The sequence below is a fragment of the Monocercomonoides exilis genome (genome assembly GCF_001643675.1).
Source record: "Monocercomonoides exilis strain PA203 chromosome Unknown scaffold62-463630, whole genome shotgun sequence".
Classification (NCBI taxonomy): domain Eukaryota; phylum Preaxostyla; order Oxymonadida; family Polymastigidae; genus Monocercomonoides; species Monocercomonoides exilis.
Window position 1 is genome coordinate 158,732 of NW_027150607.1, and position 21,740 is coordinate 180,471.

Sequence of the window (21,740 nt, forward strand, 5' to 3'; positions counted from 1 at the left end):
TTTTGAAAGATTATGAGGAAGCTTCACCTTTACAAAAATGAATTTAAGTTGAACATAGATATTTTTCTAAAGCAACTAAGATAACAAAAAAAAATATTTTTTTATTTACATTAATCATTGATGCAAGAATTCTTTGTGGAATTCAAATCTAAAAAAATCAGAATTTATAAATCAAAAATTATCGAAGCATTCGAGGCAAAATTTAAAGCACTTGGCTTTCAAAAAAATATTATTGATAAAAAAAGATTAAAAGATAATCGTTTTTAATAATTTCAAAATATAGTTTAAAATGATTAAAAAGCAGAATCAAAAGATATCAATAGATTCAATAATTTCATTCTCTATTTGTGCAGAGGCAAAAATGTTCGAGAGAGTCATCAAAGGAAATGGGCATGAAGCCAAATGATGGAAATTGCAAATTGTTCAACAATGAAGAAGAAGAAGAAGATGGCGAAGAAGGAGAAACAAATGTTGATGAAAAGGCGCTGATTTTGGTGTCAGCTGAAGCGATTCCTGGAACAGAAAGCTCAGAAAGCAAAATACCATCCGATGCATCTATTTCTCCATCTGCTGTTCCGAAGCCACTTTCAGGTGTGTTTACAAAACATGGGGAGAAAGAGGAGAGAAGAGGAGATGCGTTTGCCAGAGACTCACAATGCAGAAGCGGCGAAGTAAACTTCTGTGGTGCGACAGACAAAGCAAAGCTCTGCCAGTCTAATTCGGAGTGGCTGTCTGAAAGAAGAGGGGGCGGAGACAAATCAGTCTCAAAAGTGCTGAGCTGCTTCTCATCTTCAGCATGCTTGCGACTCGAGCCACGCAGTGCAGCTATGCTCTCGATGGCTGCATCATAATGAATGGACTCATCAGCACTGTGGAGACTGCTCCTGATGCTGCTGTCTGTGTTATATCCAACGCTGCGTGTGTTGGATGAATAGCTTGGCGGAGAGACAGGGATAAACTGCGACATCGAAGAAACAAATGGAGAAGAATGCTCTGGAGATAGCAGCGAAAACGAAGACGAGGTTGGAGTGGGAGAAAGATAAGAGGTTGCATCTGACTGGCTGGGCAGAGGAGGAGAAGGAAAGCGAAGGGGTGCTTCTTGTTCTGTGTTGTCTGCTGCTTGTTGATTGTCTGCGTCTGAATGAATGCGTGGCAACGAAACAAACAAGGAAACCTGATCCAAACTGGAATCGAATATTTCCTCCTTTCGCTGCTTTGCTGAGGAGCTGCCAAACGAAGGAGAAGAAGCAGATTGCCCATCAACAAGAGACAGCTTCGGCAGATTCATAGCGACTTCATTGTTTGTTGCAGTGTCTGTAAGACAAGAATTGATACTTTGTATTGATGATGGCTGATATGCATGTGTCATGTAATCAGCTGATTCTGCTGCTGCAACTGCTGCCTCTTCCATCTCTCTCTCCTCTTTTCCATTTTCCCACTCAAACACATCGTCACATTCTTCTGGCAAGTTCCTTGTTCCATTGTTGTTTTGAGAGAGTAACTGATTCATATTATTCATATTGTTCATCTGATTTGGCTGAACAGTTTGTTGAAGAGATGGAGAAAGACTCCGCGAACGAGCAGGAATGAAAGAGGGGATGTTTTGGATGGAATCTGATAGCGATGAAGCAATAGAAGTCAATGCAGAAGAAGAAGAGGAAGATGATAAAGAAGAAGAGGAAGAAGAAGAAGAAGAAGAAAACGCATTCCGAGAAGTTGATTCCAGCAGAAGCTGGGTGAATGACTGCGGCTGGAGCTGAGGGGAGTTCAAAGAAGGAGCATAAGCAGAGGCAGAGGTGTTGTTCTGCTGAGGAAGATAAGGCAGCGACTGGCTCATCCACATCGTGTTCTGCTGGAAAGGGCTGGATGGCATCATCAGATGCTGCTGCTGCTGCTGAAGCTGCCTCTGCGTGGCTGTAATCTGCTGTTGGAATTGCTGTTGAGATTGTTGCTGTTGTTGTTGGCTTTGGGCAGAATTAGAAGCAACTGAACCGTTTGAGAGGGAAGACAGGGACTGTGACTGCGTTTGCGAAGAAGGCCTACCATATGAGGATGTTTGGGATGATTGTGATGGATTACGCATTGGATGCAGCTGGTTGCTGGATGAAGAAGAGCGATGAGGAGACTTCGACGATTGGAAGGATGGAATGTTCTGGAGGGAAGCAGCAGAAGAAGACGAAGGAGAAACTGATCTTTCAGATGGAACTGTGGATGTTGAGAAGTTGGGACTGTCCATTTGCATGCGATTGCTTGAGAATGAAGAAGAAGAAGAGGAAGAAGAAGAAGATGATGATGACGATGATGGCTGCATATTCAACTGTTGCATTCCATTCATTTGAGAAGAGCGAATGAAGCCAGTCTGTGGAAGAGCAAGACTCGTCGGGTCAAATCCGAACTGGGCAAAGAATGCAGCGCTGAATGAAGAAGGATCAGCAGGGTTGCCCCAGCTGCTGTAGGGAGGGAAGAAAGGGAGAGGAGAAGAGGCCATTGGAAGGTGGAACGAGCCAGCTGGGAAGGAGTGTGGAGAGAAAGCATTTGGATCAGAGAAGCCGAGCTGAGTGTCTGCGTCAGATGCTCTCTTCATTCCAGTCTGCCACGAAGAGTCTGATGGATGCCAGGGGGATGACATGTTCATGTTACTCATGTCAAGCGAGGCATTGGAGACAGTGCTCAAAGAAGAGGAGGAAGATGAAGACGAAAAGGAGGAAGAGGAAGATTTCTGATAGGGTGATGTTGAGGATGGATGATATGTTGAAGATGAAGTTGATGCTGTTCTTGAAGAAGAATGTGGATACATTTTTGAAGAATCAGAAATCATTGTGGATGCATTTGCTGTGCCTGCAAGTTGTGGCGATTCGATTGACCCAAAAGAGGAGGAGGAAGAAGAAGAAGAAGAAGAAAGATTTGAAGCTGAAGAGAACTGCAAAGAAGGAGAAAGGACATTCGATGGAATATCGATTGGATAATCAGCATCGAATGGAATGTTTTGTGGAGCCATTTGAGAAGCAGCCTCCAAATCAGAAGAAGAACGCAGCGGATGAAAAGAAAAACGAGATTGGCGGTCAGACGAATGGGCAGAGGATGATGATGAAGTTGCTCGCTGTTCAGAAAGATTGGATTGTTTGGCAGAAGATTGGGTTGAATTCGCATTGGAAGCATGAGATGAAGATTGGTTGGATGCATTTGGTGTATTTGTGTTAACATTGAGTGAAGAAGTTGATTGTTGTGCAGATGAAGCAGAAGCAGACAAGTTTTTATTTGAAGTCGATTCGTTCTGAGCTGAAGATTTCTTTGTTGAAGTCTGTTGAGAAGAAGAATTAGCAGAAGGCATCGCATTTGTGTTGTCTTTATGCTGCTGCTGCTGTTGTTGTTGTGGAACAAATCTGAAGGAGGATGTTTGCCCAGCAGATGAGCCAAATGACTGCTGAGCATACGACGTGGCAGCTCCAAGTGTTGTTTGCAGGCGAAAAGTGTTTGTGTTTGTGGAGGCAAACAGAAAAGTAGATGACATCTGAGCCATTTGTGGCATTTGTTGCATTTGAGGCATTTGTGACTGAGACAGCTGCTGTTGGAGGAGAATGTCGGTGTCGATGTCCATGAAGGAAGCTAAGCTTGCAGCAGAAAGAGAAGGAGAGGCAGAGGAAGGGCCGTTGATAGACATGGCAAAGGAAGAAGGAAGAGGAGAGTTGACAACTGAAGCAGCAGATGGGTCGCTCATTGCTTGCAGAGGAGAAGAAGATGAATGGAGAGGAGAGGAGAATGGATACGACGAAGGAGAAGGGAAGGCACCAGAGGCGCCTGGGTAGAAGCTGCCCTGCAGATGGGCCATGGGGAGTGTGGGCGTCAGAGCATTCATCATTGGAAAGGAGTTAAATCCGCCAAAGTTCCGAGGAGGTGTGGCAGTTGCAGAGGAAGACACAGAAGGAGGAAGGAAGATGTCGTCGTCTTTGAAGCCAGCAAGAATTCTGCTGCTGTCCTGTTTGGCAGACAGAGGAGAGGCAGCAGCATGCTGAAACGGATAGGCCATCTGATTGAGCTGCAGGGCCTGCTGTGCTTGTGTCAGTATCTGCTGCTGTTCAGCCTGCTGAGAGGGAAGAAAAGGTGCAGGAGACGAAGCAGAAGCAGAAGGAAAGCCGAATAACGAAGGGAAGTTCCGCTGCTGGGCGTAATCTTCAGTGTATTCCTGGTTGTTTTGTGGGGATTGAGCGAATGTGGCTGGCACGACAGCACCGCCGACGATGATGTGGGGGATGCCATTGATGAGGAAGGGTTTTGTGGGCACACGAGAGACAGAGCCTTCTTCGATGGTGGGGTGGTTGAAGCAGTCGGTGAGGCTGGAGGAGGCATAGGAGGAAGAGGACATTGGACAGTTGGAGAATGAAGAGGAGGAAGGAGGAAGAGAGGAGGAAGAAGAAGAAGAAGAAGATAAAGAGGAGGAAGATGAGGATGAGGAAGAGGTAGAAGAGAAGCCGTTCTCATTTGAGTGCTGAGACATATTCAGGAATGAGGATGTTGATGGAGAGGAGGAAGAGTACAGAATAGAAGACACACCGTGTGGCGATGAATTCGAGCTTGGCTGTGTCGCTTTTGGCTGTTTGAGGTCGTTCTGCCCCAACATCACATGCGAAATAGTTCCTCTTTTCGACTTTTGGTTTTGTTCTTTTTTGTCTTTTTCTTTCTCTCTGTCTTTCTCTCTGTCTCTGTCTTTGTTTGTGTCTTTCTCTTTCTCTTTCTCTTTCATCTCCTTCTTCTTCCTTTCCTCCTCTTTTTGCTTCTTCTCTTTGTTCTTCTCTTCTTCTCTCTCTCTCTTCTTCCTCTCTTCTTCTCTTCTCCTTTCTCTCTCTTTCTCTGCCTCTTCCTCCCTCTTCCTCTTCTCTTCTCTCTTTCTCTCTTTCTCTTCCAATATCTTTCTTTGTCTTTCTTGTTCTTCTCTTTGTATTCTCTCTTGTCTCTGTCGCTCCAACTCTTCCTCCTCTTTCTTCTTCCTCTCCCTCTCTTCCTTCTCCCTCTGCCTCTTCTCCTCTCTTTCTCTCATCACCCTCTCTCTCTCTTCTTTCTCTCTCTTCTCTCTCTCCTTTTGTGCTGCCTCTTCCTTCAGTGCTTTCTCCCTCTCTCTTTCTTGTCTTTCTCTTTCTCTCTCTTTCTCCTTCAGCTTCATCGACTTCTCCTTCATCCTCCTCTCTTTCTCCTTCTGCCTTTCTCTGTCTCTTCGTTCTTTGTCCCTCCTCTCCTTTTCCATCTTCAGTTGTCTCTCTCTTTCTCTCTTCTCTTTCTCCTCTCTCTCCAACCTTGCCTTCAAAAGACGTGTCTCTTCTCTCTTTTTCTTGTCTTCTTCCTCTTTCCTTTTCCTCTCCTCTTCCATAAGCCTCTCCTCTTCCCTTCTTTTCTCTTCCAATCTTTTCTCTTCTTCCATTCTACGCTCCTCTTCTTTCCTTCTCTCTTCTTCTTTCCTCTTTTCTTCCTCTTTTCTCTTCTCCTCTTCTATTCTTAGCTCTTCTTCTGTTTTTTTCTTCATCTCCTTCTTCCTTTCTTCTTCTGCTCTCCTGATCTCCTCCATCTCCTTCTCTGTGAATATCCTCTTTGCCCCGTCTTCCTGCCTCAGCATTTTCAGCAGCTGGGTCGTCTTCTCAAGAACAGTCCTTCCTTCGCTGGTGATTCTCTTTGCAACATCTTCATTCAGACGCTTCTCCAAGTTCTGTGACACTCTTCGGATGAACTCTGCTGTGTTTTTGGGATCGATCTCGGCAGAAGATGACAAAAGCGGATTGGATGATAAGGAAGAAGAGACTGATGCTGAAGCAGAGGAGGAGGCTGAGGCTGAAGAGAATGCAGAGGCAGATGAAGGTGAAGGAGAAGGCAGCAATGAATGATCGACTGACACAACACGTGCATTTGCTGAAGTTGAAGGCTGTTGTGCATATTGGTTATTTGAATGCAAAGATGCCTGAAATGCAGACGTTGTTGCTGAAATCAGATCAGCAGATGCTTTCGAAAAGGCCGATCGGTCTGAGAATCTCGGGACATACGGTTTAAATGGTCTGAACGGGATCTCAGTGAAGATGCTTCCATCAAAACGCCTGGCATCAAGTTTGCCAGTCAGATGGCCCATCAGAATCATCTTCATCATCTGCATTTCCTCCTCGCTCTCTTCTTCTCCTTCCTCCCATGCAACAGCTTCGAAGTTGTTCACTACGACTGGCACTTCATCGTCAGCCAGGGCAATCAAAGTGAATGGTGATGTGCCTGCCAGCACAGGGGGTGGATAAGAGGAGATGAACTCTGCTTCCAGCGAGTCTATCACGATGGGTCCTTCAGAGTGGCCAAAGAGCTGCAAGTTCACCAGCGCCCTGTTCAGCACATCAGCTGGGATGCTTTGGAGGATGTCGAGTGCTCTGCTGCTCACTCTCCTGCTGGATTCATCTGCCATTCCCAGTCTGCTTGAGAGTGCGGCTGACTGCCTCTGAGCTGTCTGGTTGGTTGTTGCCATCTTGTCTTTGAGGGCGTTTGAGAGAAGAGCTCTAATTCGCTCGTTGTTCTGTGCAGACGGATGCTGCTGCTGTTCTCTGAGTGCTAAAATCAGCTGCCTTTTGAACAGAACACTGTTTGAGCTCTGCGTTGCTGCAGCGAGAAAGCGCTGTGCCATCTCTTCGAATCCACCGTTCCACAGCATTAGTGGAACATTTGTCTTGTAGAACGAGTCATTTGGCTGCTTAGCAGAGAGAAGAGATGAGGAAAGTGATTGGAGCTGTGATTTCTGCTGTTGAGAAGGGACAAGTGCAGAAAGAGGAGGGAAGGGAGATAAAGATGCTGTGTTTGAAGAAGAAGAAGTTGATGATGATGATGATGAAGCAGAAGCAGAAGAGATCAATTTCAAAGAGTCTTTTTCTGTTTCTGAAGGAGTCAGTTTCATGTTCTGATTTGCTGTTTGCTTTGCAGCAATTTCTGTGCTATTCTTTTTCTCATTCATGTTCTCTTCATCTTTTGAAACTGTATTTGCATTTGCATTTCCTGCATTCACTTTGGTGCCATCTTTTATATCTCTATTTTGACCATTGTTTTCTGTGCTTGAATTATTTTGAAATGCTGCTTGTTTTGATTGGAAGTCTTCGCTCAGAAGTTTCGCTAATTTTTTGATTGTTTCTTCTTTCAACCTCTCCAAAGGCGACTTTGCATTTTCGGTCTTTTCTTTCTCTTCCTCTTTCTTTTCAACTGATTTGTTTCCATTTTCTTCGTTTTTATTCTCCTTTTGTGTTGTTTTGTTGTTTCCTTCGTCTTTCTCGTTGAGAAAGCTCAGATCCATTTCGTTGTCTATGTTTGCCAGTGCGCCTGCCCCGAACTCTCCTTCGATCACTTCTCTCATCACATCTGAGATGTCTGACTCATCCAGCTTGTCTGTCACCCACTCTGATGTGCTGTCATCTTCATCCTCCTCTTCTTCCTCTTCGGTGGTCTCTTCATCGTACTCGTCGTAGTCTTCTTCTTCTGTCTCGTTGTCGTCGCTTTCTGCATTGTACAAGTTCTGTCTGCTTCTTCCTTTTTTGCCTGATTGATATTCCCTGTCTGTTGCCGAACTAATATCATTCACTTCTGAACTGCCATTTTCATTCGCATCGTCGTCAGTTGCATTTCTGTCTGCTTGCACTTCCTTTGCGTGTCTTTGATTCTCTCTGAGAGCATTCACTCTGCTTTGCTCTGTCTTCACTTTGCCATTCGTCTGCTTCCTTGGCTTTGCATTTGCATTTGCTTTGTTCTTTGCAGAGCGCACAACTCTGTTTATCTTCAGTGTGCCAAGTCTCCTTCTTTTCCTGTTGAGAATCACAGCTGAACGATACTCTCCATTCACCATTGCGTCTGCACGTCTCCCCATCTGCTTCTTCCTCAGCTGGTTCTTCAACAACTCCATCTGATAGAACTGGAACTCTGCCTGTCTAAACAGCACTTCGTCCTGATATGCTGTGTGGAGATAGGGCTGAGGCAGATGCAATGCACATGAGCCAGTTGGGGGAGTGTAAGGCAGATAAGAGACAGAAGGCGGGCGATCAGGAATGAATATCTGGCGGAAGTGTGTCAGTGAGCGTGTGATGGCTGCCAGGGTGATTGACGGCGTGGATGGAACAAATACGTTGAATGTCTCTTTCATCTGGGCACGCCGTGCAGAAGTGCTGAGCTGTGCAAAGGCTGTTGGTGTAATGTTTGAATAATTGTACGGGCGCAGTCTGGCAGCTGCTGCTGCCACTTGCACCATTTTCTCTGTGTAGTTTTTGCTTCCCTGGCGCAAAAGATTGTCCAAATAGAATCCGCAGCTGTTCAATTCAGATAGCGTTGTTTGGACATCGTTTGATTTGTCGTATTCCTTCAGCTTTCTCTTCAAGGCAACAGATTGTGCTGTCTCCATTCGCTTCTGTCTGACATCCAACTTCTCACTTAGCAGTTTGTGAGGCCTGGTATTGTTGAATCCTCTTCTCCTTTCATCTGAATGAAGCAGCTCGTTCAATTGAGACTTTTCTCTATTGATGTTATTCTGATTCTTTCTTTCTGACACATAGATTGGAGTGTGGCTGTTCTGGTTGAGCATTCTGAATATTTCATCGTCGTCCATAAACAGTCCTGGATTGACATCTGCTGCTGTCACATTATTTGCAGAAACAATGCCCATTTTGCCATATTCCATCCATGATGATGGAAGAAGCTCTTCTGTGTCTTTGTTGTCAAAATAAACCCGCTCTTTAACATCTCTGGCATCCTCCAAAGACGTCTCGTTTTCAAAGCATCTTCCTCCTTTCCCATCGCATCCACACCCACATCCACATCCTCTGCGCCCTTTCTTCTTTTTCTTTTTCTCCGACTTCTCCGACTTCTTCGATTCATCAGCCAAATCTCCACCATTCAGTCTTCTCCACCACGTCTTCCCTTCTTCCTCCATCTTCTGCACAAGCTCCATCCTCTGCTTCTCCAACGCATCTTCTCCATCACTTTCAGTCGATTCGCTTTCCTCTGGCTCAACTCTTGTCCACTGGCGAGTCAGATACCGCAGCTCCTTCTTCCTCTCATTCAACCTCTTTTCCTGATCTTCGATGCTTCTCATGTTTGTGGTGCTGAAATAGTTGTCGCCATACCCTCGATACAAGTGGATTCTTGCTGCTCTTTCGATTCTGTCTATTTCATCGTCAAAGTTAATCACACTTCCCCAATTGATGATGTACTCAGGTGTCAGCTGAAAGCGAGAGGGCATCACTTCAAAGAAAGCTGAGTTCTGTCTGAAGTGTGGGATGCTTGGATTGACCATCGCAAACATCGGAATCGCCTTCTCAATGCGGATGCGGTGCCTCGTGAATGGGAAGGCAGTGAATGGCAGGTTGTATTGTTTAGCCTTTTCCAGTGTGTCCTTAGCGACTTCGTATGGAAGTGTGATTGGTGCTTGATAATTGAGCTGAGGAAAGAACATGTCGTTGAGCTGTGCTTGATAGGGATTGGGATGCTGGCGATCCATCGGCTGGGCAAATGTGGCATTTGCTTCAGATGGAAGTGTTTGTGTTGATGCTGATGCCGATGCTGACTGTTGTGGCTGTGGAGGTGGAGGCGGTAGTTGAGGAGGAGTATTTAATTGTTTGGCATTTGATGTAGCTTGTTGCTTTGACTGTGCCTTAGGTGTTGCTTGAGACTTGTTTCCATCTTTTCCTTTTTTATTTTGCTGCTGTTGCTTCTTCTGTTGTTGTTGCTGCTGTTTTTGTTGTTGCTTCGACTGTGTTGCATAAACATTCTGTGGCTGCTCTGTTTTAACTTGTCCAGTGATTGTCTGTGTCTTCTGTGTTTTCAATTGATTCTGTAGTGTTGAAGCTGCAGTGGATGTGGTTTGCACGTTTGCAGAGGATGCATTTTTGTTGTTATTCGCTTGTGCCTGTTCAACAGTCACTCGAGTTAGATTGCGCTGCTCGTTCAGTTTTCTGGCTGCCGCTTGCTTTTCCATCTCGATCAGCTGCAGAAGGAAAGTCAAAAGTGGTTCCAGCGAAAACGGAGTGGTGATGACGATTGACAGAGGCAGAGGAATAGAACAGTGCAGAAAGCTCATCGTCCTCTCTACTGTTGGCAGCAGGATGGGAATGTCGAGGTCTGTGACTGCCTGTTTTACAGTGACTTCGTAGCTCCTCAGACTTTGATACAATTGTGGGTGGATCGCATCTTGATTGTTGGTGCTTGTGCCAATAGGTCGGTCATACGCTGATTGATTAGCTGTCATTGATTCAGTGTTTATTGTTCTTCCATCTTGTCTCTGTCTCATTCCCTGCATTGCCAGCAGCTTTTCTTTGGAGTTGTTTTTCGCTTTGAACGAGCGACCAAGGCGATAATCCTCCAGTCTCAGTTGAGTGATTGATTTTCCCTCATAAATTGGATGTGCACTGATTGAGTGCACCTCTTCGATTGTTCTTGGACTTGTCCGTTGGTTCTCTTTGATGACAGGGAAGTTGGCGACAGGCGAGGTGCCGATGTCTCTCTGTGTGTCTTCGTCTGTCTGCTGCATCATCTGCTCTGCTGTCTGCTGCAGCTGCACATTCAAAGCAGAGGACGTGTCCATTGAGGCTGTTCGTATTGGGCGGCTGACGACTTTTGTGGCAAAACGAGGTGTCGCTCTGATTGCCTTTCCGTTCCATGTGAGCCAAACGGGAGTGGATGAATAGTCGATGGGCAGAAGAGGAATATGTGAGTTGGAGAGTTCAATGCCTGATGGGTTTAATTGAAAACCAAACAATGATGGATCAAATGAAACAGCATTGTTTGGATGAAAAGCAGATGGAGATGGAGAAGGTGATAAAGATGAAGAATGAGAGCAAGCCGATGAATGATCAGAAGATAAAACAGAAGATGAAGAAGAAGCTGATGAAGAAGCGGAAGAAGAAGCGGAAGAAGAAGCGGAAAAAGAAGCTGAAGGAGATGGCGATGGTGAACGCTCTTTTTCATTCTTCGAAGTATCTTCAGTCGACTCTTTAATGATATTATTGCGATGTTTCAAGCAATTCGGGAAGCATCCACAAGAAGAAGGGCAAGAGCAACCCAAATGTGGATCCAGATCCGAATCAACTGAATTTGCAGCTGTTGAGCCATTCGAATGAGACGAAGCTGATTTTGCCAGTGTGTCCATCACCGTTGGCTGGATGGCTCCGAAGGGGAATTCATTGATAGTCTTGTTTGTGTTCATTCGTGTGTGGAGAGAGCTGACAGGATGTGCAGTGGCTGCGATGATAGACTCTGTCCCGTAGAAACTCTGCTGAGGCGCAGAGATGATGAATGTGTGTGTCAGAGGAGAGAAATGGAAGAGGTTCATCGAATAAGGCGACATCATCTCCAGCGGCAGATGAAACTCGGACGAGGATAAAAGATAGGAGGATGGGTAGATCCTGTTCTGCTGGTTGGTTGCATTGTCTGCATTTCCATTGTTTCCACAGCATCTTCTTGTGTTCGACATAATTCCACTCTGAAACGGGGCAAATGACGACTCCAAAAACGACCAGTCATTGTGGATGGCGAGTGTTGAGAGGAAAGTGGTGTGTCTGTTGCCAAATGAGTTAAGGTCGTTTGTCCAAGTGAGTGTGGAAGAGCATTTTGAAGGGCGGACGGGCAGACAAGGGAAGGACATGAGCTGCTTATGGCGTGTGTGCAATGGACGGAAGGCAGGTGTGATGGTCTGAAGAAGAATGTGGTTCTGGTCAATGACATTTTCTGTTTGTGATAATAATGCTGATGAAGAGGATGTTTCGTTGTTTAAAATAGAATTGTTGGATGAAGATGAAGATGAGGAAGGAGATGAAGCAGAAAATGTTGTAACGGGAGGAGGAGTTGATGACTGTGCTTTTTCTGATGATAATCCACCTGTTTGTATTCCTGTGGCTGAAGGAACTGAAACATTTGGTACATTTGCTGTATTTGATGCATTTTGTGTATTATTCAAATTCAACGTACTTTCTTCTGTTGAAATGTTTGCTTCAGTCTTTTGTGCAGTTTCTGTTTGCAATTCCTTTTCCTCCATTGATTCCTTTTCATCCTCGTCTTTCTCCTCATCTTCATCCCCTGTCTGTGTCTCACCTTTTTTCTGCTGCTCCACCAGATTCATCACTTCGCACTCATCCACTCCATCAAACATGTCTCTTGTGATGAGTGCAGGCCCCGTGAAGAACTGTGAGAACACTCTTGCACTTGTACCTGAGGAATCTTCTGGATTCTTGTCAAACAGCTTGTTCCACAGCAATGTCTCAATCACGGGTGAATCCTCGTTGAAGACAAGGCTGTTGACCCACTTGTCTCTCTTCGCATCGTTGCTCTCCCACTCGTCCTCCAACTTCAGCCGAACACCAACCGACTTGTTTCCAGCACCTAGCATCTTCCTGCCAGCTGTCCTGCTCTCCCCACTCTTCCACAGTGGGGCTGCTGTGCTCTTTCTCCACCGCTCGAAGTTCCGCACTTTCCTTCGGAACAGCTTCGTCGACCAGATGTTGCTCAGCTTCTCCTGCTCTCTGCTGTCAGCAGCTGTGTGGATGTTCCCTTCTTCATCTAGAATTCTGTGCAGAATGTTCTCGTGCCGCTGCAGCTGCTTCATCAGTGTCTCGGGTGATGATGCTGGGTGGATGAAGAAGTTGGGGTGTTCGTGCAGGCGAGGCACAGCCAGACGGGTTGTGGGATATTTGAAGATGGAAGATGTGTTGCCTCCTTCACTGAATAAGGATGTTGTTGTTGATGTTGATGAATATGGTAATGATGGTGGTGGTAATGATGTTGAAGAAGAAGTTATTATTGGTGGAGATATAGAAGATATTATAGAAGATTGAGGAATAGATTTTGAAGAAGTGGTTGCATTCTGTTGAGGAATTAAAATATTATTAACTTGATTTTCTTCCTCTTTTTCTTTCACTGCATTTTGTTGTTGCTGCTGCTGTTTCAGTTTCTGCTGTTTTGCGGCTAATTGTTTGTCTGCTGAAGGCGGAGGAAACGAAGGCAGTCTTTCGATGACAATTGGACAATGCGATGGAAGTCCTGTGAATGTTGACTGAATGTACGGGGAAGATGACATTATACCCTTTTTGGGTGTTGGGCTGTGAAGGTTGCTTCGATCAGCAGAAGAAAGTGGAGGCACACGAGAAGGCAGAGAAGGAAGAGAAGACAATGGCTGAGAAGAAGAAGCTGAAGGCGACCGTTTGGAAGCAGGTGAACGAGAAGAGCGCTGTTCAGCTATGGTTTGCTGTTGGCTTCCTCCTTGTCTCTTGTCTCTGGAGCCTTCCTTCATCATCCTCTCCAGCGCTTCTGCTTCATTGTCTGAGATCTCTTCCACTGTGGCTGTGGGGTGCTTGTGTGATTTATTAGCTGCAAATGACACTTGTGACAGGGGAGGAAGCGAAAACACCATCTGTGACTTGTTCTTCAACTCAGCTGCTGTTGCATTGCCTGCTCCATTTGTGCTCACATGTGCATTTGACTGTGGTTGAGCAGAAGAAGAAGATGATGATGATGAAGATGCATTCGATTTTTGCTTCACTGAGTTGTCTTGTTTTGCCTTCGCCCTTGTCTTTGGCTGTGTCTCTTTCTTTCCCTGATTTCCATTGCCTCCTCCGTCCTTCCCCTTTTTGCCCTCCTTCTGTGTCATGCTCCTCTCTCTCTTCGCAGCCTCTGCTTTCAATCTCGCTTCTCGTGCCTCCTTCTCCTTTGCTTCTCTTGCTCTTCTTTCGCTCTCCAGCTTCGACCTCTTCCTCTTCTCGTTCTCTAATAATCGGTCTCTCTCTTTCTCCAGCTCTGTTAGCGCTGCCAGCTGCTTCAGCTTGGCATATGCTGCTTCTCGCAATGAATGTGACTTCTCTGTTGAGGCAGTCTGTGAGGCAGAAGATGACACAGATGCAGATGAAGAAGGAGGCGGTGGAGGAGCTGTTGTGTTGGAAGCAGTACGGACAGATACTCCATCGCGTGTGACTTGCAATGCAGATGATTTGGAGTATGTTTTGGGGGCAGGCACTTTGGGCTGAATGCGATTTCTGGAAGAGGATGTGTTATAGGTGTTGATGTTATTTGAGGTTGCAATGCTTTTGCGTGTTGTCTCCTCCATTCTTCTCTCTGTTGCCTCGGAATTCTCATCTTCCCCTTCCATCTCTGCCTGCTGCATTTCTGCTTCATTGGGAATGTGTCCATAAGGCAGATGTTGTTCTGCTGATGGATAGTTTGATCCTTGTCTGTACATCATTCCCTGTTGTGCTTCAATCTGCTGGCTGTTGTGTGTGTGTTGAATGGATTGTCTGTTCATTCTGTTCATCTGGCTGAGGTTGTTTGGTGTATTAAAGCCAGCCATATGTGCTTGTCCAGCAGCAGAAGAAGATGACTGAAGAGATTGATGAGTAGGAGGTGGTGGTGGTGGGAGTGAAGATATCATCTGGTTGGATGCTGCAAAGAGGGCACTTGATTGAGCGAGTGTGGCGTGTGTGTGGGGTGACTCTGGTGGAGAAGGTAATGAAGATATCATTTGAGGTGGATTTGGCAATCTTCCTGATGGTATTTCCATTGCATTGTCAGAAGTAGAAGAAGATGAAGAAGCAGAAGCAAGAGAAATTGGAGTGACTGGTGGAAGTGGAGGTAGTTGAATGGGCTGCTGAAGAGAAGGAGAGGCAGGTGGAGGAAAGAAATATGAAGAAGAGGCCGAAGCATCGTCCTTTGGAGGTGCAATGCGTATGTCTGTTGGATAACCCCTGCCTTCGTTGTAGATCTGGTTGACGATCATTTCAGGCACTTGGATGTCTCCACAGAGAGAAGTGATGGTGATCAGTGCTGTTCGAAGATGTGCCACTCCTTCCTGTATTTGTGAATAGACAGCATCTGCATCAGCAGATGAAGACATCTTTGCCCTCTGCGCTGCGATGAAGGCATCGATTGAGGCTCCCTGGAGAGGCTGCTCGGAGAAATAGAGTACTTTCAGATAGACTCTTTTTCGCCCGTTCTGAATGAACCTGAGAACTGGCTCTTGAATGAGGAAGACGTTGTCCTCGTCGGGTGTGCCTTCCCACACTTCTCTCTCTTTCTCCTTCTCCTTCTCTCTCTCTCTTTCTTTCTTGCTCATCTTCTTCTCCCCCTTTCCTTGCTTCACAGTTGCCTCCGCGTCGTCAACGCGTCTTGCTCTTTCGCAGAAGGGGATGAAGCATTGTCTCATTCTGTTCTTTTTGTAGTGAGGTGTCTGTCTTTCTCTTCCGAAATTGTCTTCTTTGTCTTCGATGTGTGTGATCTCCACTGTCACTCCATTGCCTTCCACAACACTTGTGTACAGGGCAATGAAGAGAGGCAGCATCACATGGATGTGCAGAGGGGATATCAGATCACTCGTTGTCCAGCTGTATGTGGGAGATAGAAAAGGAGGAAGAGTGTTTTCGGGGGATGAAGAGGAAGATAAAGCTGAATTCGATGAATTGGATGAGGATGAGGAGGATGAGGATGATGATGCCATGTTTGATTTCTGATCTTTTTTCTTCTTGTTCTTTCTTGCTCGTTTGCTTTTGGACTTTGACATTTCCTGCCCAGCTGGTGGCGAAGATGCAGCAGACACAGCAGAAGGAATAGAAGGAACAATAGAAGCAGCAGAAGAAGCAGCAGCAGAAGCAGAAGAAGGAGGTGGAGGAAGAGCCGAAGCAGCGTTTCTTTCGTGTTGGCTGACAAAACCAACAATCAAGTTGTTCTCGACCACAACCGACCGCTCCATCTCGCTGAAGAAGAGGCCGAAGGGAGGGGCAGGGAAGAGAGAAGAGAGAGAAAGAGGAGGAGGAGGAGGGATGGGAGGTTGCTGCATCATGTTTGGCTGAGGCGGAGAGGTTGTGCTTTGTGAAGGAGGCTGTGTCTGGTCGGGGGATGTTGATTGGTCAGAGGAAGAAGGAATGGGAATGGGGTAGTTGGAGAGAGAAGCATTCTGAGAAGAAGAAGAAGAAGAAGAGGAATCAGAAGAAGCAGAAGAAGAAGCAGAAGCAGAGGCAGAGGCAGAAGTAGTGTCAGTCTGTGGATTATAAATAGATGGAGAAGCAAAAGGCTGCTGACCGTAGTACCCGAACTGAGCAGGATCCAAACGAGAGGCAAACAGCTGAGACAGTTGGGGATATGCATGGATTGTGCGGGCAACGTAATGGTCAGAGAGAAAGGGCTGTCTTTGTTTGGAGGAAGAGGCATTTGTTTCGGTGGAGGCTGAAGTGGAGGTGGTGGTGGTGGCTGTTGAAGTGGTGGGAGAGCTTGGCTGGTCTTCTCCTGGCGAGTCAGATGAGATGGATGGGATGTGTGTGGGTGAGAGTGGAAGAGCAGCAATGTTTGACTGTATTTCTGATGAAGAAGAGATCGAAGAAGGAAATTTGTTGAATGAAGAAGAAGAGGAGGAGGAAGAGGAAGAGGAAGGTAATCCAAAAGAGGACATTGGTTGAAACACTGAATCATTTGAAGAAGAAGCATGATCACTAAATAAAGAGGGAGTATTCAGATCATTCAATGACGGAAGTACTGCAGGAGGCAATCTTTGAATAAATGAAGATTGCGATGATAAAGCTGAAGCAGAAGCTGAAGCAGATGAAGATGAAAAGAGAGAAGCGAAAGAAGATATCATTTTTGGGTCAATTGGAGGAGGAGGAGGAGGCGGGGGAGGAAGCATTGAAGAAGGAAAAGTGTCGAATGGATGAGTGAGCAGATAATTCCGCAGCTCAGGATTTGGAGGAGGCGGCAGTTGTCTAATCATTCTGGGCAATGGGAAAGGCATCTGCTGCTGCTTCATGCCGACTCTGCCTGCCATCGCAGGAGGAGGTGGGGGAGGAAGAGAAACAGGCTGATTTTGTGTGTCTGAAGGAGATTGCATGCCCTTTTGAGTGTTAATTGAAGACTGCTGTGGCTGCATCTGATTCTGTGGTTGTTGCTGTTGCTGTGTTTGTGATTGAGAAGATGTTATTTGGCTGTCTTTCCGCTTGAATGCATATTCCATCCACTTCTTTTCCTTCAGAAGTTCCAACAGAACAAACTCGTTGAGAGAATCAAGAATGCTAATGTCGAGTTCTTCATATGCTTTCTCTTCTTCTTCTTCTTCTTCTTCTTCTTCTTTGCTTTGATCTTTTGATGTTTTTACTTTTTTCTCTTTTTCTTTCTCTTTTTCTTTCTCCTTCTCTTTGTTTGCTTCTTTTGTTTTCACATCAAATTCTGTATCGCACAAGTAATGAATCAGTTCATTAATAACCTCTTTGATGCTAATCTCAATTTTTGTGTTGATCGAATAAACAGAATTTGTGAAAGGCGCTTTCAACAGCGGAACCTGTGACGGATCGACCATCATTCCAAGCACATCCACTTTTGACAGATCAAACAGCTGCTTCTGAATGGCAGACAGCTCTCTCAACGAAGACGAGGAAGAGGAGGAGGATGAGGATAAAGACAATGGATTGTTTCGAGGGCGTATTTTGCTCAGAACATCCACAGCTTCGTTAGGCAAGCCGGTGATGCTTCGAAGAAGAGACGATGTGGAAGAGTCTGTGTCTGTATCCATTGACGAATCAGAACTGGAAGAATCGTCTTCACTTTGATGTTCACTCTCGCTTTCCTTGTCTTTGTCTTTATCCTTTTCTTTATCTTTGTCTTTCCCTTTCCCTTTGTCTTTGTCTTTGTCTTTGTCTTTGTCTTTGTCTTTGTCTTTGTCTTTGTCTTTGTCTTTGTCTTTGTCTTTGTCTCCATGTAGAAGCGAATACTCCATCTGGTGTCTGCGTTTTCTTCTTGCACATTCATCCTTCAAAAATGCTGCTTCAATCACTGACTTGGATGACTCTGCTGCTCGTTTGGGTATGTCTGTTGGTGCAATGCTGCTGAAATTGTTGTGTATTGTGTTGTGCAGACTGTTATTTTGATTGACTTTTTGACTTGTTTCATTCATCTGCATCTGGCTGAGTGTTTCTCCGTGTCTTTCCCTCAGCCTCCTCTGCAGCATCTGCTCTTTCTGTTCCTGAATCCTCTGCTTTAGCTGCTGCTGTCTTTCATTGTTCCTTTGCAGATCTCCTTCACTCGCACTCTCCTTCATCGCTTCAGCTGCCTCTTTGCTCTGTGTCCCCATCAGCCCCTCTGAAAATATGCTTTTCTCGTTAAACAGCATCAGCTTGTCTGTCAGCTCTTCCTTCATCCAAAGCATCGGGGCAAAGCGAGACAGCCGCTTGCTGATCTTGTTTGTCTGCGCAACGCCGTAGATGACAGAATGCTGCTTCTCTTCGATGTTCTCCCTCTGCTTCAGCTTCAGCTGTACCAGCGCATCAATCCCTTTCATCGCAATGGCATACACAATTCCATTGCGCTCATTCGTTTCAGACGTGTTGAGAGAAGAACTGCCCACAAACGACATGAACAGCTCTTCCACATCGTCTGAGCAGACAGATGGATTGGGTGTGTCTGCAGTTGCTTCTGAGTTTGCTGAGACTGACGCTGTGTCTGAGCCAGCTGTCTGTGATGCATCGTGTTCAGCCTTCTCCCTCTGCTCATTTGCCTTTGATGTCTCATTCTCTGCTTTCTTGTTGCTTTCCTGCTGTCTCCTGTTTGAGTGTGAGTGTGCATGTGTCCGTATTCGTGTGCATCCTTTCTCTTTCAGCGCGTCCTTCCACTGCACATTCATCCTCCTTGCCTTGTGGAGCACACTGTAGTTGGTCTTCACAAACAGCTCTGCCACACGCTCGAGTATTGCCACCATCTTCCCTGCCCTCTCAACAGAGTCCCTCCACAGCTCTTTGAACGATGAAAACGTATTCACCATGCGTTCAGGGCGTGGCAGAGGGGAAGGAGGACGCAAAGACTCAGCCAGTTCTGCATCGATGTTGCTCATGTCAGATGCGAAGGAGGTCTTTGTGAGGAGTGAAATTGCAGAAGATGAAGACAACTTTGAATTTGAGGAGCCTTGTGAAGTAGAAGATGCGCTGCCTGTTTTGTTTCCTCTGCGCGCAGGATGATTCTGTGTCCTGTTTGGAGCAGACGAGAAAGTCAGTGAAAATGCAGAGAAGATGATGGCAAAGATGGCAAAGAGATGGCAGAGGACATAAGTGGATGTGGTGAGTGCGATGGATGAATCGCCCAGTGTGGCAGTTGGATTAGACAGCAGAAGAGTTGTTGCATTTGGGTTGAAGCTGTGAGTGTATCGGCGGAAGTATCTGAGTGTGAGGAATGTCATCGACGTGGAGGGGACGCTGTCTCTGCTGAAATGTGTGGTCAGTCTGTATGGCGTCTCAATCCCTCTCTCCTTCGCCTCCCTCTCCTGCCTCAAGTAGTCATCGTTGTCCTTCTCCATCACATACGCCTCTGCACACACAGACTCCGTCTCGTCCATCATCGACAGCCGCAGCGAAAGTGCTTCTGGTTCAAGAGACACTGCCGACTGCGACATGAGCGTCGATTTGGCTGGCGGGAGCATGCGGAAGGCGTCGGCTGTGGTGAACTTGTGGAACTTTTCAGTGATCAGCGCCTGGTTGTCGGCAAACTCGCAGTTGATCACGTCGCAGATGCGCCAGATGATGTAGTCAAACATGTTCATGCACCGCTTCTCTGTCTCTTCGGGCTCGTCTTCTCTAATCGACCGGTCTCTTCCTCTGGCTGGCTGCTCATCAGTCTTCTGTGTGTGGCTGTCTGCTGCATTTCTGGGGGATTTGTCTGGAGGAGATGGTTGGGAGGCTTTGGGTGATGGCTTTGGAATGGATGAAGAAGTGGGATTTGAGGAAGAAGGGGAAGATGATGATGAAGATGAAGATGAAGTAGAAGCAGAAGCAGATTGAGAAGAGGAGGAGGAGGAGTTAGATGAAGAAGAAGAGGAAGAGGAAGAAGCAGAAGAAGAAGAAGTTGATCCAGATCGAATTGATTGCAGCGCCTTTTGTCGTGTTTGGAGAGATGCCTGCATCTGCTGCTGATATCTTCGGTAGGTCAGCTGCAGACGCTGTTGTTGAGTGAAGATGAGTGGATGCACTGGGAATTGAAGAACATGCCGTGGAAGAACAGAAGGTGGAGGCAGATTTGAAGGTGGCTGTGAGAATTGATGGTGATTGTGTTTGAAGGTGTTATTGAAGAAAATATCGTGTTGATTAATGGAATTGATGATGAATGAAATGAGATGAGATGATAAGAAGTAAATGGTATCCATATTCATTGTTGAACAATGAAGAATTATATAAAATAAAAGCAAAAAATGCAATAAACAATAAAATAAATATTGAATAATAACAAATAAATAAAAAAGATCAAACAGGCAAATCAGAAGGATAAGGCTCGTTCAAAATGCTTGACACTCTCCACAGCACATGCAACGAGGTGGGGCGGTTCAATGGATTTGGCTCGAGCATAAAGTCAATCAGCGACAACACTTCAATTGAGAACATCTCTCTTGGCACTTTTTTAAAAAGAAAGAAAAACAAATAAATAAGTTCAGAAAATAGCATGAATAAAATTCATAATCAAAAATTTTCATCAAATTTGAAGCAATAAAAAAAAAAGGCTCTTTATCCAAAAAGAAACAATCGAAGAATTGCTCAAAATCAAATATAGCACCAAATCTCATATATCATTCTTAATCTAGCATACATCCCATAAGTACTCCATTCGAATCAGATATTCCGGCACCCAATCTTTCGTTTTCTGCTCTTGTCCATTCCATTGCAGTTGGGTAAGAGTACTGCACCATGAACTGCTTCACGTAAGCATTATCTCTTTCTGCTTCGTGGTTGCTAAGCGAATCTTTCTTTTTCGCTGAGCATGAATCTCCGTCATCAGCATCAGCATCTTCGAACGGAAACTTATCGAAGCACATCCAATACAGCAAGCATCCTAATTCCCACACATCAACCTTTGGGCCAATCTCAAATCTTCCCAGTAAAGCACCTAGTTCTGGAGGATGCACTTGGAACGGGATTTTTGTTCGAAGGTAATCTGCTACAATTCTTTTATCGTGTTGATTCATTTTTAAAAAACTTCCTTTTTGAGGAATACATCCATTAATGCTTCCAAGCTTAAATAGACCGTCTTTCCCTTGGAAAATATTTTGCGGGATTATTTGCCCATGCATAATAGATGGATTACGAGTATGTAAATAAACAACTCCTTTCACTATTTGATAAAATATTTTTAAAACTTCAGATTCTGTAAATGGCGAGTTGTCATAACGCATTGTTGCTTCTTCTGCAAGATTTGTCGGACAAAACTCGAGCAGCGAAATGTAATCTCGATTATCTGCTTCTCCATATATGTAGCCAACTTTAAAAGTTTCCATTACATGAGGATGATGAATGGAAGCCTCAAAAAAGAAATTAAAATGAAAAAAAGTTCGTGAATCAAAACATTGACAAAAAATTAATCACACCATAGTCGATAACTTATTCTCGTAAATAAATGATGTTTCCTTTGCGACTGTTTGCTTCTTTTTAAGAACGTAAAGTTTTCCTTTTTTGAAAAAAGAAAATTTATGAAAAGAATTAATTTAAAAAAATACCTGTGGCAGAATCTTGCGCTAAATAAATCTTACTTCCTTGTCCTATCCAAAAATTAGTAAGCTAACAAATATTATAAATTATACAAACGTTCAGAAATAATATTTCGAATTCGAAGATGTATCTGCCCAAATACGCAAAATCCTCCGTTCACTTGTGTAGAAGACATTGCAGTATTTTCAACAATTATGATTAACGATCAATTCTGTGCGGTTTTCTTTTTGTTAATAAAATAACAAATAAAAAGCAAAAAGAACTGAT

The 21,740-nt window shown here is 45.1% G+C and overlaps 1 protein-coding gene across 1 annotated transcript; it reads right to left on the reverse strand.

Annotated features, from left to right (window-relative positions):
* Positions 1 to 48: 48 nt before the first annotated feature.
* Positions 49 to 21,719, reverse strand: MONOS_1316 (putative Protein kinase domain). The gene is made up of 6 exons (XM_067865840.1): positions 21,570 to 21,719; positions 21,482 to 21,523; positions 21,353 to 21,432; positions 20,578 to 21,286; positions 20,244 to 20,386; positions 49 to 20,023 (listed from the first exon to the last, which is right to left on the reverse strand). Exons 1-6 carry the CDS (start codon positions 21,646 to 21,648, stop codon positions 335 to 337), a joined length of 20,742 nt encoding a protein of 6,913 aa, XP_067719450.1. The 5' UTR covers positions 21,649 to 21,719; the 3' UTR covers positions 49 to 334.
* Positions 21,720 to 21,740: the final 21 nt, after the last annotated feature.